This window comes from Dicentrarchus labrax, unplaced genomic scaffold (genome assembly GCF_905237075.1).
Source record: "Dicentrarchus labrax unplaced genomic scaffold, dlabrax2021, whole genome shotgun sequence".
NCBI classification, from domain to species: Eukaryota; Metazoa; Chordata; class Actinopteri; family Moronidae; genus Dicentrarchus; species Dicentrarchus labrax.
In genome coordinates this window covers 14,889,101-14,904,780 of record NW_026136720.1, presented here as the reverse complement: position 1 = coordinate 14,904,780, position 15,680 = coordinate 14,889,101, and the positions used below count along the sequence as shown (strand labels likewise).

Here is a 15,680-nt window from a genome sequence, read left to right as displayed (position 1 = left end):
GGTCTCCTGTGTACACTCAGAAAATAGCCACACACACACACACACACACACACACACACACACACGCTCTCCACCTGAGTCCTGCTCTAATGTGGTTATTTGCAGCTGATTTAGATATCACATGTGCTGTCAGTTTAAAGTTCATCATAATGCCTCAATGCTCGTTTATTTTCACAGTTAACAATAGATTAGGAATTAGCAGCACAGCTAAGAATGTCCCACCCCTCTGTCGCCCACCTCCTCTACCTGCCTGCAGATCATCTGAGTCTGGATGTATGAGGGGTTTTTCATGCACCTTCATCTTGTCTCCCCGTGTCCTCCAGCTCCTCGTACTCATAGTCCATCTGTGCCCTCTCATACTCCAGCTCCTCTCCCTCATACTCGAACCCCTCTCCCTCACATATCAGCTCCTCCGTCTCATATTCAACCCCCTCCTCGTCATATTCAAGCTCATCTCTGTCATACTCAGTGACTGGCAGCTCCGCATCCTCCTCCTCTTTTGCCTCTTCCTCTTTGAAGTCCACGTCCCCTAAAGTCACAGAAGATTCGTTCGCTGCTTGTTTTGAGTTGGAGCTGCTGTTCTTCAGGATGCCGTGAATCACCGGCTCCTCCCCTGCCAGAGCCAACTCTTCGGCCTCTTTCTCTGCGGCCTTTCGTCGCCTCTCGTTCCTGGCCTCACGCGCCTCCAAGAACTCTAGAGCACCTTCCCCAACCACGAGCACCTCCTCGCCCACTTTGGGAGGGGACTCCACTGGGTTGTGATCGTAAGAGAAAAGGCGCAGGGCTCGGAGTCGCTTCAGGCTGGGAAACTCTGATATCTTGTTGCGGTCCAGGTCAAGTATCTCCAAGTTCTCCATGCGCAGCAGGACTTTAGGGAAGGTATCAAAGCGGTTCCCGTAAAGCCATAATCCCCTCAAAGCCTCCATACGCCAGAGGTCAGCGGGCAGCGTCTTCAGCCGGTTGTCCCCAATCTGAAGGGACTTGAGGTTGGGCAGGTCGTAGAGCTCCCGTGGGAAACTCTGGAAGTAGTTGCTTTCCATCCAAAGGCAGCGCAGACTCTGCAGGTTCCTCAGGTCAGGCGGGAGGGTCATCAGCCGGTTGCTTCCCAGGTAGAGGCGAGTGAGGTTAATGAGCTGGCAGACGGCCGGAGGGACGTCTTCCATCTTGTTGAAGTCGAGGGCGAGTATCCGCAGGCCTTGCAACTGGGAGATGCTGTCCGGCAGAGTGCGCAGGCTGTTCCCGCAAACGTACAGCTTCTCCAGATGCATCAGTCCACAAACACGTGAAGGTAACCGCTTAAACTTACGGTAGCTCAAGTCCAGCACGGGGTCGCCACTCTCAAATAACTCCTCCACCCCAAGTGGAAGCTCGTCCTCCACCTCTTCCTCTTCTTTCTTCTTTTTGGTCATTTCTGCCTCCTCGCCATCCATCCCCCCTTCTTCTTCCTCTCCTTCTGCATCTCCCTTCCTAGAGGAGTTGCCCATGTCGTGGCCTGCAGCCCCTGACTCCTATATGAGTCAGGACAGAGTCATTTGACGAGGTAGTTTCTGTGACAAGTTAACCCTCTTTCTGGGAGCTGATTCGTGGTTGAACCCACCGGCTGCAAGAAGCATCATGGTCCCAGCCAATTAACGCTCTTGCAGCCATACCACAGCAGTCTGTCAGGTGTCTGTTCGTCCCTTCATCTACCGCTTGATCAGAAAACACCAGCAGAAAATATCTAACAAACTGTAGAGTAATAGTAATGATAGTAGTAGTAATAGTAATAGTAGTAGTAATAATAATAGTAATAGTGCTGCTGGTTGATGAGCTCAACAAAGTAGAGCTGAATTTTTTTGCTGAAATTTAAATCTTGCAGTCCTTACCGTTTCCTCTCCTCTTTAACTTCCTCGAGGCTTTTTAAGAGACAGACAACAGCTTCGAGGTCACCTGCTCACGTGATCAGGTCTCTCTATCAGAACAAGGGAAAAAAAAGTGGCACTAAGGCACTAAATAGTCAGTTTGCTGGCCCTCTTCCTGCCGGGAGTCGGTGGATAAGCGCACAGTGCGCGCAGCTCGGTGACCTGGCCGCCGGCAAAGAAAAAGCGAGTTAATGGAAGTCTGTCCACTAGTTAATGCAGCTGCTCCGCATTAGAGGCCGAGCTCTCCCGGAGTTATAATCCGCTCTGGGGTAAGAAATATAACATTTTGAGAAATTGCAGCGCGGACTGACTGAGTGACTCCTGATGTTGTCCGCTTTCTCTCCATCAGTGTGAAGGTTTACATTGAACTGCTGCCTCCCTCCTCCCTCCCGCTGTAACCGGAACAGAGGGCATTCACATCACATGGTCAGTGGCTGTGTGTGTGTGTGTGTGTGTGTGTTAAAAGTAGTCTACCAAAAACAACCCCAAACCTCTCTCTCTCCTATCTCTGGCGTTTTTTTCCGACACGTGTTTTAAAACAAAGAATTGACCATTTCATGTGCTGTGATGTTTGCACTAATATAAAAATATATATAATAACACCGATGGAAAGTAAGTAAGTACAAATACTCAAATACTGTATTTAATTTTGAGGTATGGTCTACTTTTACTTTGCCTGAATATTTCCATGTTATGGTACTTTTACTCCTCATTATTATTATCATTATCTCAGAGCAGGGCTGCCCAAAGTGGGGCTAACAAGATAAGATGTTCCTTTATTGATCACTGCGGGAGAAATTCAAGTCAGACACAGCAGCATAAGTGTAAAAGTACAATAAAGAATAATACAATTAAACTATTATAAAGATATAATAGAAAATATAAGACTGTAAGGAAAAATATGTACATTATATGCAGTAAGCAGTAGAATTGTATGCAAAATATTAAACAGTGTATAATTAAAACATGTGCAATTTGCAAGGTGTAGTTTGTGCAAAGAATTTGTGCATAGGTGAACCATTGTGAACCATAAGGTTTAACTTGGCCACCAGGTGTTTCCAGTATATTAAAAATATTCTACAATATGTAGGATCCCTAAATCTGAATCATGTTTCATATTCTGAGCACAGCAGGCAGACTGACAGTTGACACATTTTGCATCTTAATGATACACCTGTAGGTTTCAGTTTTGGCACCAAGGGAAAAAGTTTGGGCACTCCTGTCTCAGAGGAACATATTGTGCTTCTTTCCTAGTTTTAATTTACAAATCATAAGATCATTTTTTAAAATATCACAGCTTCTAGCAAAGGTCACCAGAGAGGAATCAGAGTAACAAGGAAAAGTAATATTTAAGCTGTCTACAGTGCTAAAGGTGATTCTATTACAGATATATGTTACAGTACTACTTAAGAACATTTATGTTTTGCACTTTATTCCTGCTGTGTGTCATTGTTGTGTCATTATTGTACATGCCATGTAACCATGGTCTAGTGTCATTAAAAATCAGAAAAAAATCAACCCCAACCAACTATAAAATAAAGGAAAAACACCAGTAAATAATCCATATAACACTAACAAGAGTCATTATAATACTGTGTAGCTATATTACTGCATTTTACTGATTACATATTGAAGTAACATCCAGGACAGAGTAACAGAGTATTTTGTATTGTAGTACTGCTGTTTTTCAGTAAAGGATCTTAATTCTTCTTCCAATCCTCTAAATTCATAATCATAAATATTACATTGTAAAAGACCAGTAATCCTCACACAGTCTCTTGGACTCTCCAAAGATGGTAACTCCAGTGCTGGTTTGTATCAAACACTACAGACATTAGCTTCAGCAGGGTTTTATAGACCAATTAAAAAGCTGTGACGACAGCCTTTGTGTGACGTTCGGCTTTGACACAGAACAGACATAAAAATAACAGAAATAACTGTTTCTAACAGTGCTCAACGTCAGACCAATATAAGAATTATTGATGCTTTAACTAGTAGGATAAAGAGTATTTTAACATATTTTTATAGTTTTATTGAAGCATTTTAATGATTGTTTAATTCTTGATCTGCAAATAGTCCGATAAATGTGGTGCTAAAGTTTTACCAAGTGCTAATAGCCAAGTAAAAGTTTTGCTTTCAGATAGATAGATAGGTAGATAACAAAACCCACTAAAATGCAGTTCAAATTGAAATGAATGTGACACGACTAAAATACATGCATACACTGTGGCTCAAAATAGCTCCAAAACTTGGATGAGCCCAGAGCAAGTTTTAAATAAAAGGACAACAGCAGTACAGCACCAGCTAACTTTATCCAGTGGAGAAATGTTCACATCCTCTCATACTAACAACGATGTAAAATACTTTTTATTCATTACAACTGCATACTGAGAGTAGAGTAATGCATTTACTCAAAGACCAATTTTGAGGTCCTCTACTTTACCTTGTAATTTCCATTTTATGCTTCAGTACTTTTATTTTTAGTAGTCAATAAGTATCTCTTCTAAAATTATTTATGTGTTTTTGTAGTTTCAGGTCTAAGTGATGCTTTGACTGAAACTACATTGGGTAGTTTAATCATTTAAAAAGTGACCAAAAAGTTTCATTAGGTAAATTATTAAATAGTGGAGTAAAAAGTAAGTGAGAGAGGAAAATCTCCCTAAATGTTAAACCTACAATATGTAATTTCTGCTGCTACGAGGTCTCTCACATCAAAACAATAACAAAAGACAAAGTTTGATGATGTTGTGAAGTAGTGTGGGATCATGGGAGTTGTTCTTGTCACTACCATTGCCATCATTGGAGTCAGCTTCTCCGAGTTAAGATTCCTTCAGTGTTCATCTTTCAGGACGTTTTTAACAGCAGACGAATTGTCCGCAGAGGTCTCCGCTTCTCCGAAAAAAACTGACCTGTGATTAAAACTGGTAAAAACTCTGAATAAAGTGGTTTCACCTTAAAACTGGGACACAGGAGGTCCTGGAGGGCCTGCCAGCCGAGCTGCTGCTAATGTTAGCTCAGCTTGTTTCTCTGATAACTTCCAGACGTCTGATGACTAAAATCCTTCAGCCGATTAAAATATATAGTTAAAAACAACCAAGATCTAAAAGGTGTATCATAAAAATGTTGCTTAAAACTGGATGAAAAGTCAGTTGATGACAGCCAACAACCACAACGCTAATACATGCACAAAAGGGGATAGGACGCCATTGAATGAAATTACAGATTTCTCTGAGTTTGAACATTGCTGGAAATACTATAATATAAGTACACAACTCAACACCATATATAACATAGGTGTAATGTTTATAGACATTTGAATGCAGAAATGTTACAGATTATATCTTTAAGTAGGCGTACCAATACCTTAAAATTGTCCTAAATATACTTACTCACTCTTCCACCTCTGACTTTATTAAATACCTGACAATAGCAGACAGGTTTTCTGATTGACGGCCTGTTTTGTGGCTTGTGATACTGAAGAAAGGCCTGGAAAAGCTGCTGGGGTCAGATGTGCAGCGCTTCTGTCAGCCTGATGAGCTGTGGCAGAAGAAGCGGACAAACAGGGAGACAGGCTGCACGCTGCTTGAGGATAATCCTGTCTGATATGCTGAGGACCAAAAGAGCTGATTTGCAAATTTCTGCATCGCATTTGAAACGACCCTGAAAAATGACACAATGGACTGTAAGCAGCAGAGAGAGAGAGAGAGAGAGAGAGAGAGAGAGAGAGAGAGAGAGAGAGAGAGAGACAGACAGACAGACAGACAGACAGACAGAGACCTCAGGCGGTGAATAGATGTGACTGCTGAGGTGAACGTGTTGAATTCAGATGAAGCACTGTGTGACCCAACCAGTGTCAGAAACATATGGACAAACAAAACCAAATGAAAACAACATCAGCTGTGGACATTAATGGTCTTTTGGTTTTTCATCTTGTACCAAAAGCAGATCATTAATTATGAAATATCACATATGTGTTATATGACACTATTGGATGAATTTCTGGATGCAACACAAGACTGTAATGATATCTGCTGTTGCATTCTCCGGGTTAAATGAGGACAAGGAAGGTGTCAGATTAAAGGAACACATCTGCGCCATCTGCTGGTGGAAGGACCACTTTCATAAACTAATGTTAGGAGTATTGTGTTTTTAATCATGAGATCTTATACTAAACTTTCTCATTATTTTCAGCTGTGAAAACTAAAAACATTTATGATTTCAAGAGATGGTAACAGATGACCATGCTGACTCTGTGTTTACTGATCACTATGGTACCTGGAGCCAAACAACATTTTAAGAAGAGATATAACAAAATAACTTTATCACAGCAGCCATTTTGACATGAAATAATAGGGTGAACACAGGTGTTATCAATGATGAGCCTTTCCAGTGAGCCAACATGCACAATAGCAGCATCCTGACTCTGTTTGACCTGAATGGAGCGGGACCTTAATTAATATCATTGATAACACCTGTTGTCTTCTTACTGCGACAGACGAAGGTGGGTACATTTGATTTTGTTGTTTTTGTTGTTGTTGTTGGGGGGGTCTGAAGTTATCATCAAGTTAATTTAGAACATTTTTCTGTTTTTCTCTACCTTTCAGATTACAATGCCAACAGAAATCATCTTCCCTGTCTCACTGAGGCCTCTGGTCATTGTGGGGTTATTTTATTTTACTTTTTTATGCTATTAATACTCAGTGATTCCAGATTGTACAAACAAATCATGCTTCCCTATAGTCTGTCTTTCTATCTAGTCTCTCACACTCTGTTTGAATATTGATGATGAGAATGCCTTAAAAAAAATTCCTGTTGGAGTCCCCAGCCTTCAGGAAGCGGTGGCCCAAGACCTGGCTCCTCCTCACCTGAACCCATCAAAAGCAGGGAACATATTAGCGTGGATTAACCCCCCCTCAGGCAATGTGCCTCGGGTCTGGCCTAATTTATGAACTGCACCTGGAGTGCCCATAGTGCATTTTAACTTCATTAAACAGGTACTGCTGAACCTGGATAGCGGTGAGCTGGCCTGCCTTCAAGGTGGATGTGTAACATTAAGGAGAATCTGTTGGCACTAATGGAATATAATATTCATAGCTATGTTTTCATTAGTGTATAATCAAGCACTTAACTTACCAGTTAGTAAATGTTCACTATGAGTGAGGACAGCAAACGTTGACAATGAAAAATGGACGGATGGATTTACCTTTATTTTGCCACCTCATACTAATCCTAAACCACTGTTTATATAACTGTAACTACTGCTGTATGCCAGGCTGCTAATATCAGGTATTGAACAAGAGAAGATTACACCAACAAACCTAAACCTTTGGCAAAGGTGGCCCCTGGGAAAAACAGTTTGAGTATGCTGCCCTAGTTCCTGATAGATAGATAGATAGATAGATAGATGTTGTGGAAACCAAGTAGCATTAATCATGATGAGGTAGGTAATAAACGTCAATGCAAGAAAAGAGCCATAAGTAGTTAAAATAACAAGAATAAAATTAAGAGAATATAAAGTGAACTACAACTACGGCCATATTGAATATTGTAGGCCACAATGATAATGCCCAGTAACATTGTATGTGTGTAATGTAACTAAGTACGTTTACTGAAGTACATTTTTTCCCCCTGCATTTTTTGCTACTTTCTTTATGCTCTGGTCCACTGCACATATTTTACCTTATACATTAATAATTGATGTATTATTATAAATTAAACCTTTACCAGCTGCACCATTGAAGTGACATCAATGCACTCATTATAATCCAGTGATAGGCTATAATATCTATTTTTATGAAACTGTCCAATGAGTACTTACTCACTTTTGGTATCGTGATGCCAAGCCTACATAAGATTTTGAATGCAGGGCTTTCACTTTCTTTTTCACACTGTGGTGTTGCTGGGTCACAGTATTTCTCTTCGGACTTTGTATAATGGAGGAAACTGTAAAAAGCGACGCGCTCCCGCAGACTGTTTCCGTCTGAGCGCACAGACGACTCTGTAATATTCAGATGAGCTGTTTATTGAGCCTATTGCACATCAGCCAGCGGTCTAGGATATACTGTACGCCGATTGGCCCAGAAACCCTCGAATGATCGGCTCGGAATTTGTACTGAATGAGTGGGTGAATGAGTCCGTGAACATATTGAGGAGGACAGAGGATGAATTTGGGGATGTTTACGGTTTAAAATGGATGTGAACGGAACGGGAGCGCATAAAGTGAGCCGGTGTGTTAATGTGTCTGAACCCCGAGGAGAGTAGCCAAAATCTGAATATTTGTAAGTCTGAAATATTTCTTCCTCTTCATGTAGCGGGCCTGTAGGCTGGACAGCCTGCCACTCCGTTATTATGTGCGATTGGTGTTGAATTAATCGATTCACAGGCGATAAACGTTATTCGATAGACTCTTTGTGGTCTGACATGTCTGCTGCGTGTCCTATTTTTCACATTATGATGGACTGCGACTGCTTACACGCGCTGCTATAGAAATGAATTGTCTCTTACGCACTGACAGGCTAAATATAGATGATTTAATTGTCTGGGGATGTGCATTTAGGCTACAGTCGTGCTTAATATCGATACAGACAAATGATGCCAACTCTATATGTGAAAATCCGCCCTGTTTCAGCAAACAGCCTCCTGGTTGTCGGATTTCATCATCAATTATTAGTGAAGATGTTGCTCTGCTCTTTGTCTTACTTCACTTGTGTTACAATCAGTTGGGTGTTTACAGTAAAGAGAGCAACAGGTTAAAACCCTCCTCCTCTGAATGCTGCTCCCTCTGCACAATCTGCGGCTGCAGACTGTCAGAGGGGTGTTAACAGACCTTTTCCACATCCAGGTGTCAAACTTGTGGCTGGCTGGATCTTTTTAGTGTAGGCTTCAGGTGGATCCAGGCCAGAGACAGCAGTGAGGATGGGAGGTGGAGGCCAACTGACGGAGCCAGGAGAGTCGGGCAGCAGGCGAGCTGGAGGTGTTTACACCTGGGAGGAGGTGCAGAGCCACTGCAACAGGAATGACCAGTGGCTGGTCATTGATCGAAAGGTTTATGACATCACCCATTGGGCCAAAGGGCACCCAGGAGGGCACCGTGTCATCAGCCACTATGCTGGAGAGGATGCCACGGTAATATGGGTTTTAAGTTATTATATTCTTGAAAATAAATATATTATTAACACATTTCCTGACAACATAAGTAGCTTTTGTTGTTTTGGTGTTCATAAATGTCAATGGTCTAATATGACTAACTCACATCTGAATCTAAATATGATTTTGAGGTTCTTGAATATTCCCTATATTACCTGCCACTTGATGCTTCTGCTCCACATTTCAGAAGAATATATTGTACTTCATTACATTTTTGTCAGGCATCTACAGATCAGATAAAAAAATCCAGAACACTTTTTAAATCAACATTTTTAGCTTGTGACTCAAGGAGTCTGCTGATTTAATCTTAAACTAAGGTCGGTGACCTTAGTCACATTTCAGAAGTTGTCACAAGTTCCACCAAAGAGGACAAATTATCCAATATTTAAAAAAAAAATTCAAATATTAGAGAAAAGGCTTATTTCTTGTCCTATTTATCATCTGACGACTTCTCAAAGCCTTTCCCAATCTGCCTTCATATTAATATGAGTCCCTCTCCATCCTATCATATATCTAAGGATAACAGCTTGCGAAGGATGTTTTTCATACAATATATTCAGGACATGATACATGTTGAATGCAGGACTGTATTTTGATTTTTTGTGCTTCTTCCTCCACTGATACATGTACATAGCTTTTTATTGACTGCATCACTGACAGGCATTGTCATTTCTGCGTTCCAGGAGGCCTTCACTGCTTTTCATCCCAATTTAAAGTTTGTGCAAAAGTTTCTGAAGCCCCTGCTGATTGGAGAGCTGGCAGCAACAGAGCCCAGCCAGGACCGAAACAAAAATGTGAGATCTGTCTCAGATTCTTCAAATAAAACTTCACATTACGTAGCAGCTTAAGTGTAAGTCAACGGGATGAATGCCATGTCCAGAAACACCTGAGGAGAAGGAGCGGGGTCAAATCATTAACAGATCTGTTTTGTTATTCATGAGTCTTACAGTGTTCAAGCACATCTGAGATTCTGGACACTCGTGTTTCATTAGCTGTTAAATAAGTCAAACTCGTGTTCTTTTCTGTAACACAAACTCTGCTGCTGCACATCCTTAAAAGCTATTAGATCATCCATGTTTCTTACACCCCCCCAAAACTGGCAAATGTCACATCATGCATCATCTTTTCAGCTTTACAGGATGTTTCTATTTCTGCCTTTCTGCTCTCAGGCAGCAATTATACAGGATTTCTACACTTTACGTGCGCAGGCAGAGAGCGAGGGTCTGTTTAAAGCTCAGCCTTTGTTCTTCTGCCTCCACCTGGGTCACATCCTGCTGTTGGAGGCCCTCGCCTGGCTCATCATCTGGCTCTGGGGAACCAGCTGGACTCTGACATTTTTGTGCTCGATCATGCTGGCAACTGCTCAGGTGACCGGAGCATCATTATCTCTTGACGAACTATAAGTCAAATTCTGCTGCAAACAAATCACCAAAATGCTTCTTCTGTAGTCGCAGGCCGGATGGCTGCAGCACGACTTTGGCCACCTGTCTGTCTTCAAGAAGTCCAGCTGGAATCACATGTTGCACAAGTTTGTCATCGGTCATCTAAAGGTAATTCGTATTCTCGATGGCCTATTTCCTCTCTGAAAATTTTACATAGATATTAAGAAATATTGTTTTCTTAAGGGAGCCTCTGCCAACTGGTGGAATCATCGGCATTTCCAGCATCACGCTAAACCCAACATCTTCAGTAAGGACCCAGATGTCAACATGTTGCACATCTTCGTAGTTGGAGCCACTCAACCAGTAGAGGCAAGTAGCACAAAGCTGATATGTATGAAACAGCCCTTAAACATCCAGTATGATATACTATTTAATTTCTTACCAGCTGCTCATTCTAACTGTATTCCTCTCTGTTACAGTATGGCATAAAGAAGATCAAATATATGCCCTATCATCACCAACACCAGTACTTCCTTCTTGGTACGTTTTCTTGAAGTCACTTAAAAAGAATGAAACTGTGAAAACATTACAGAAATAATTGTTGCCTTTTTCTCTTTTAGTTGGACCACCGCTGCTCATTCCAGTTTACTTCCACATTCAGATTATACGCACCATGATTTCCCGCCGTGACTGGGTGGTAAGATCCTGTCTTCTGTGTGGTACAGTTCCATTTATTTTTAGATTTTTTTTATTTGATATGTCACATTACATGTAGGGTAATAGTTCTAATATTGTTTCAGCTTACAGACCTAAAATAATACAAACATTACAGTGAAAATGTGGCATAAGTAAAGATAAGAGATGACTTTCAGAGAGTCAGGATTCTTGATAACAGAGATATTATATGAATCATATTAACCCTCTTGTCTTGTGAAGGATCTGGCTTGGTCTATGTCTTACTACCTTCGCTACCTGTGCTGTTATGTACCCTTGTATGGCCTGTTTGGCTCGTTGGCGCTCATCAGTTTCGTCAGGTAAATCACCTGAAAGAATATTAACTCAAAATATTTGGTAAGACTTCCTTATAAGAGATACTTTATTTGGTGTTTCTATGTTGTAACTAGGGCTGGCACTTTATCGCGTTAATTACGATTAATTAATTACAGAAAAAATAACGCGACTAAAAAAAATTGCAATTTATTTTTGCACTTCAAACAGCGCGGAACGGTGCTCGTTGCACGAGTTCCCGGCAAACCCGTAATACTGATGCACAGGACACAACACGAGAAATGGAAACCGATGAGAAGTCGTTGCTCGGTTCGGTGGGCGGAAATTTTAGTTTTAAAAAACTACCGGGTGGAAACCTGGATAAACGCACAGTTGTGTGCAGATTGTGCAAGAAAGAATTTTCCTGTCACCGGAGCACTTCCAGCCTCCGCTACCACCTCCATAGATATATATAGACGGAGTATGTATATCTATATACTGAGTATATCTGTATATACTCAGTATATATCTATGTACCACCTCAATGCCAAACATGTTGCAGCTAGCACAGACAACGCTCCTAGTTGGAGCAGGCAGTGTCGCCAATCCACACTCGACAAGATGACAGAGTTCAGAGCCAAAATCTGTAAATCCACGACTGACAAATTAACAAACGCACTGGCGAAGTGGATTGCAGTGGACTGTCGGCCGCTGTCGGTGGTAGAAGATGAGGGGCTAGAAGCGGTGCTACAGATAGCGTCGTCTGCATTCATTATATTCTTTATTCATATTGCACTTTATGTTAACACTCAGTGATGAAAATAAACACGATTTTGTGGTTTAAGCTCATTTATGTGTCTATTCATTGATTCAGTCATATACCAAAATCTATTTAAATTGAAAAATGTTGCTTCTCGTGTCAAATATTGATATGCGATTAATTGATATTAATTAATTACAAAGCTAATTAATTATATACATTTTTTTAATCGAGTCCCACCACTAGTTGTAACTAATGGATTCTGGAGAGTTGTAAATGTTCTTTTTAAATGATTAATGAATGGTTTTTGACCTGGATGCTCTGCAGCACTTTTCTTAAAGGTGAATTCTAAATTTAAAAGGGTCCAACTTGTACGCACATTTCTTAAAACACGCTTCCCCAAACCTTCTTCTTATATTCAGGTGATTATACACTAATGAAAACATACCTATGAATATTGTATTCCAGATAGATCTTCCTAAATGTTATACACTAGACCTTTAAATAAACTCACTAGGTTCAACTTACAAACCTGTTATAAAGTATGTCTTATCGGGAAGTGATACCACATTTTTACACCTGTATCTCACGGTGTAACCCATTATTCACTGTTCTATTGTTATGATTGACAGGTTTTTGGAGAGTCACTGGTTTGTGTGGGTGACTCAGATGAATCATCTGCCGATGGACATCGACCACGAGAAGCACCATGACTGGCTGACCATGCAGGTACCTGGTTTATTATGAAACACCCTGACTGGGTGTTCAGGCTTTCACCTGTAGTTGCTGATTATTAACTCGTCTTTTGTCTCATCCTCTACTTTAGTTACAAGCCACCTGTAATATTGAGAAGTCCTCTTTCAACGACTGGTTCAGCGGACACCTCAACTTTCAAATCGAACACCAGTAAGTCAGTGAGTGAGACTCAGTAGTGGACTCAGGAGAAGGTGTGTTTAGTAGTTCAAAGTTTGAAGGAAAATCAGATACAAAAGCATGCGAGGGTCCATCAAACATCTCTGAAAGCTAAAAGTAATCACTATCAAGTCAGATTATTGCAGGAGCAATTTTTCTCTTTCCAGAAAACCTAGTTATCAGATTAAAAGTAATTTAACCCTTTAAGAAGCAGCGGCCAGCCTTTACACATTAAAACTGCACAGCCAAACATTTGATTTTAAATTCCAGTTGAGATCCTTTTCTGAATTTAAAAAAAAAAAAAAAATCTAATTATTTGAATATTTTACTCAATGCAAACATCATAAAGTATAAAATACAGTACAGTATCGTTTCATAGAAGAGTTGGAACAAGCTGATGTAGAATATAGTGAATATGACAATAAATGAATAAATAAGGTAATTTTAACAGCCTTAAACCTACCTCAAAACTTGGTTTCTAATCTCAAGTATTTATTCTCACATTAGATATCAACAGAATTAATGTTGCTAATTTATTATTATTATTATTATTATTATTATTATTATTATTATTATAAGAGACTAAATATAAATCTAGAAACAGATAATGGGGTTCCAAGAAACAAGGTACAGACAGGTTACAAAGGCTAGAAAGCAAAAGCATGAAACATGGCATGTAAAAAATCACAACAATGGAGAACAATGGAAGTTAACCAAAACTGTAAGTGAATGGTAAGGGGATCAGCTGCAGGTGAGGAGTGGGCAGAGTAGAGCAGGTGACTGCAGGGCTGATGGGAGAAGTGGGAACAGGTGTGTAGATGGGTCGGGGCAGGCAGGTTATCTGGCAGACAGCTTCAGGTCTGGGTAGCTGAAGGAAAGTATGTGGCCTGGGAGAAGAGAGCAGGGGCTGGAGACAGAGAACAATGCAGAGTGCTGAGGATGAGAAAGAGAGAGAGGGTGAGGGAATGTGGAGCAGATTGTGAAACTCAGGTGACGTGCTTCATCGGGAAAGATACAGAATATTTTTGATGTGTAAAAAAAAAGCTGAATGACAAAATAGTTTATTTCTGGACCGTGAGGAGTGCATTTGATAACTACAAAGCTCTATTAACTAAAACAATATACACTGATCAGCCATAACATTATGACCACTAACTGGTAAAGTGAATAACACTGATTATCTGGTTATTGTGGCTCCTGTCAGTGGGTGGGATATATTAGGCAGCAAGTGAACATTTTGTCCTCAAAGTTGATGTGTTAGAAGCAGGAAAAATAGGCAGCGTGAGGATTTGAGCGAATTTGACAAAGGCCAAATTGTGACGTCTAGATGACTGGATCAGAGTATCTCCAAACCTGCAGTTTTTGTGGAGTGTTCCTGGTCTGCAGTGGTCAGTATCTATTAAAAGTGGTCCAAAGAAGGGGAAAAAATGGGTCAAATACAGGGTCATGGGCGACCAAGGCTCATTGATGCACGTGGGGAGTGAAGGCTGGCCCGAGTGGTCTGATCCAACAGACAAGCTACTGTAGCTCAAGCTGTTGATGCTGGTTCCTGTAACCTAAAACACGATTGTTGAGAGATGTTGGATGCTAATGTCTACCTTCTGTTACTTTTGTTTCTAGTTTGTTTCCTACAATGCCGCGCCACAACTACCACCTGGTGGCGCCGCTGGTCCATGCACTGTGTGAGAAACATGGGATTCCTTACCAGGTGAAGACGATGTGGCAAGGCCTTGTTGATGTTATCAGGTAGGTCCAGTAATAGGAGTATATTATTATATTATTTACTGCCAGGATATGTGTGGGGTGTGTGTGTGTGTGTGTGTGTGTGTGTGTGTTTGTACAGATTTTCTAATCAAAGATATTAAATTTGTGCAAATGACAGATAATGAAGACAGAATGAGGTGATAGATTTTCTCAGGAGTTTCACAAATGTAAATTACTTGCAGATCAAAGAAGAGTGATGGAGGTTTTCCCTCATTAACTGATTTTTTTTTTGTGCATTTTCTTTCATTTTCTTTTTCAGGTCACTGAAAAACTCAGGGGACCTCTGGCTTGATGCATATCTCCATAAATGACCAATTGTATTCTCTACCCTGTACCTAAAAGGAGTGATGTTTTTCTTCTCTTCTGCATCATACATTGATTGTATCAGTTTGGTTTTATAATCCAGTTGATAGTGTGGGAATGATCTTTTCTTATCGTTGGTGTTATAGTTTATAGTCTTTTCAGATTCTGTGCAGTATTTTTAGTGCTCACAGGATTTTTCTCTAAATTGCCTTACAGTATCTTGATCATCAGTGGTATGGTGTTATCAATACAATTGTGAAAATTGATTTGTGAGTTATTTAAGGTGATGTTTTTTTCTTTATTTACAATGTGATACAGTTTGAACAATAAAACAGACAAATTACACATCCTGTTTTCCTGTTTAACTGAGGATGAAAATGTTCTCCACTTAATTAAATTTTCTTCTTTCTGTCAAACTTCTTTACTTGCAACTCTACGTCTTACAATAAAGGAACTGTATTGACTGTTTTCTCTACCTCTGGCATTATTAATCCACAGACAAACACAAGAATTGTGTACCAAAAA

The 15,680-nt window shown here is 40.4% G+C and overlaps 2 protein-coding genes across 6 annotated transcripts; one reads left to right on the top strand and one right to left on the bottom strand.

Moving 5' to 3' along the window:
• On the bottom strand, positions 1-2,284 carry LOC127353059 (leucine-rich repeat-containing protein 10B). Its single transcript, XM_051382027.1, has 2 exons — positions 1,866-2,284; positions 1-1,508 (listed from the first exon to the last, which is right to left on the bottom strand). The coding sequence occupies exon 2, from the start codon at positions 1,482-1,484 to the stop codon at positions 288-290; it is 1,197 nt and encodes a 398-aa protein (XP_051237987.1). The 5' UTR covers positions 1,485-1,508; positions 1,866-2,284; the 3' UTR covers positions 1-287.
• Positions 2,285-7,801: 5,517 nt separating this feature from the next.
• fads2 (fatty acid desaturase 2) lies at positions 7,802-15,619 on the top strand. 5 transcript variants are annotated; one of them, XM_051382021.1, is made up of 13 exons: positions 7,802-8,179; positions 8,776-9,026; positions 9,731-9,841; positions 10,178-10,414; positions 10,496-10,597; positions 10,673-10,798; positions 10,909-10,969; positions 11,050-11,126; positions 11,366-11,463; positions 12,809-12,905; positions 13,003-13,082; positions 14,709-14,834; positions 15,112-15,619. In XM_051382021.1, the coding sequence occupies exons 2-13, from the start codon at positions 8,817-8,819 to the stop codon at positions 15,161-15,163; spliced, it is 1,377 nt and encodes a 458-aa protein (XP_051237981.1). In that variant the 5' UTR covers positions 7,802-8,179; positions 8,776-8,816; the 3' UTR covers positions 15,164-15,619. The 5 variants fall into 5 exon arrangements, with proteins under 5 accessions (XP_051237981.1, XP_051237980.1, XP_051237984.1 ...); XM_051382020.1 differs by having other exon boundaries at positions 7,803-8,179; positions 8,743-9,026; XM_051382024.1 differs by having other exon boundaries at positions 7,804-8,021; positions 8,743-9,026; positions 10,217-10,414.
• Positions 15,620-15,680: the final 61 nt, after the last annotated feature.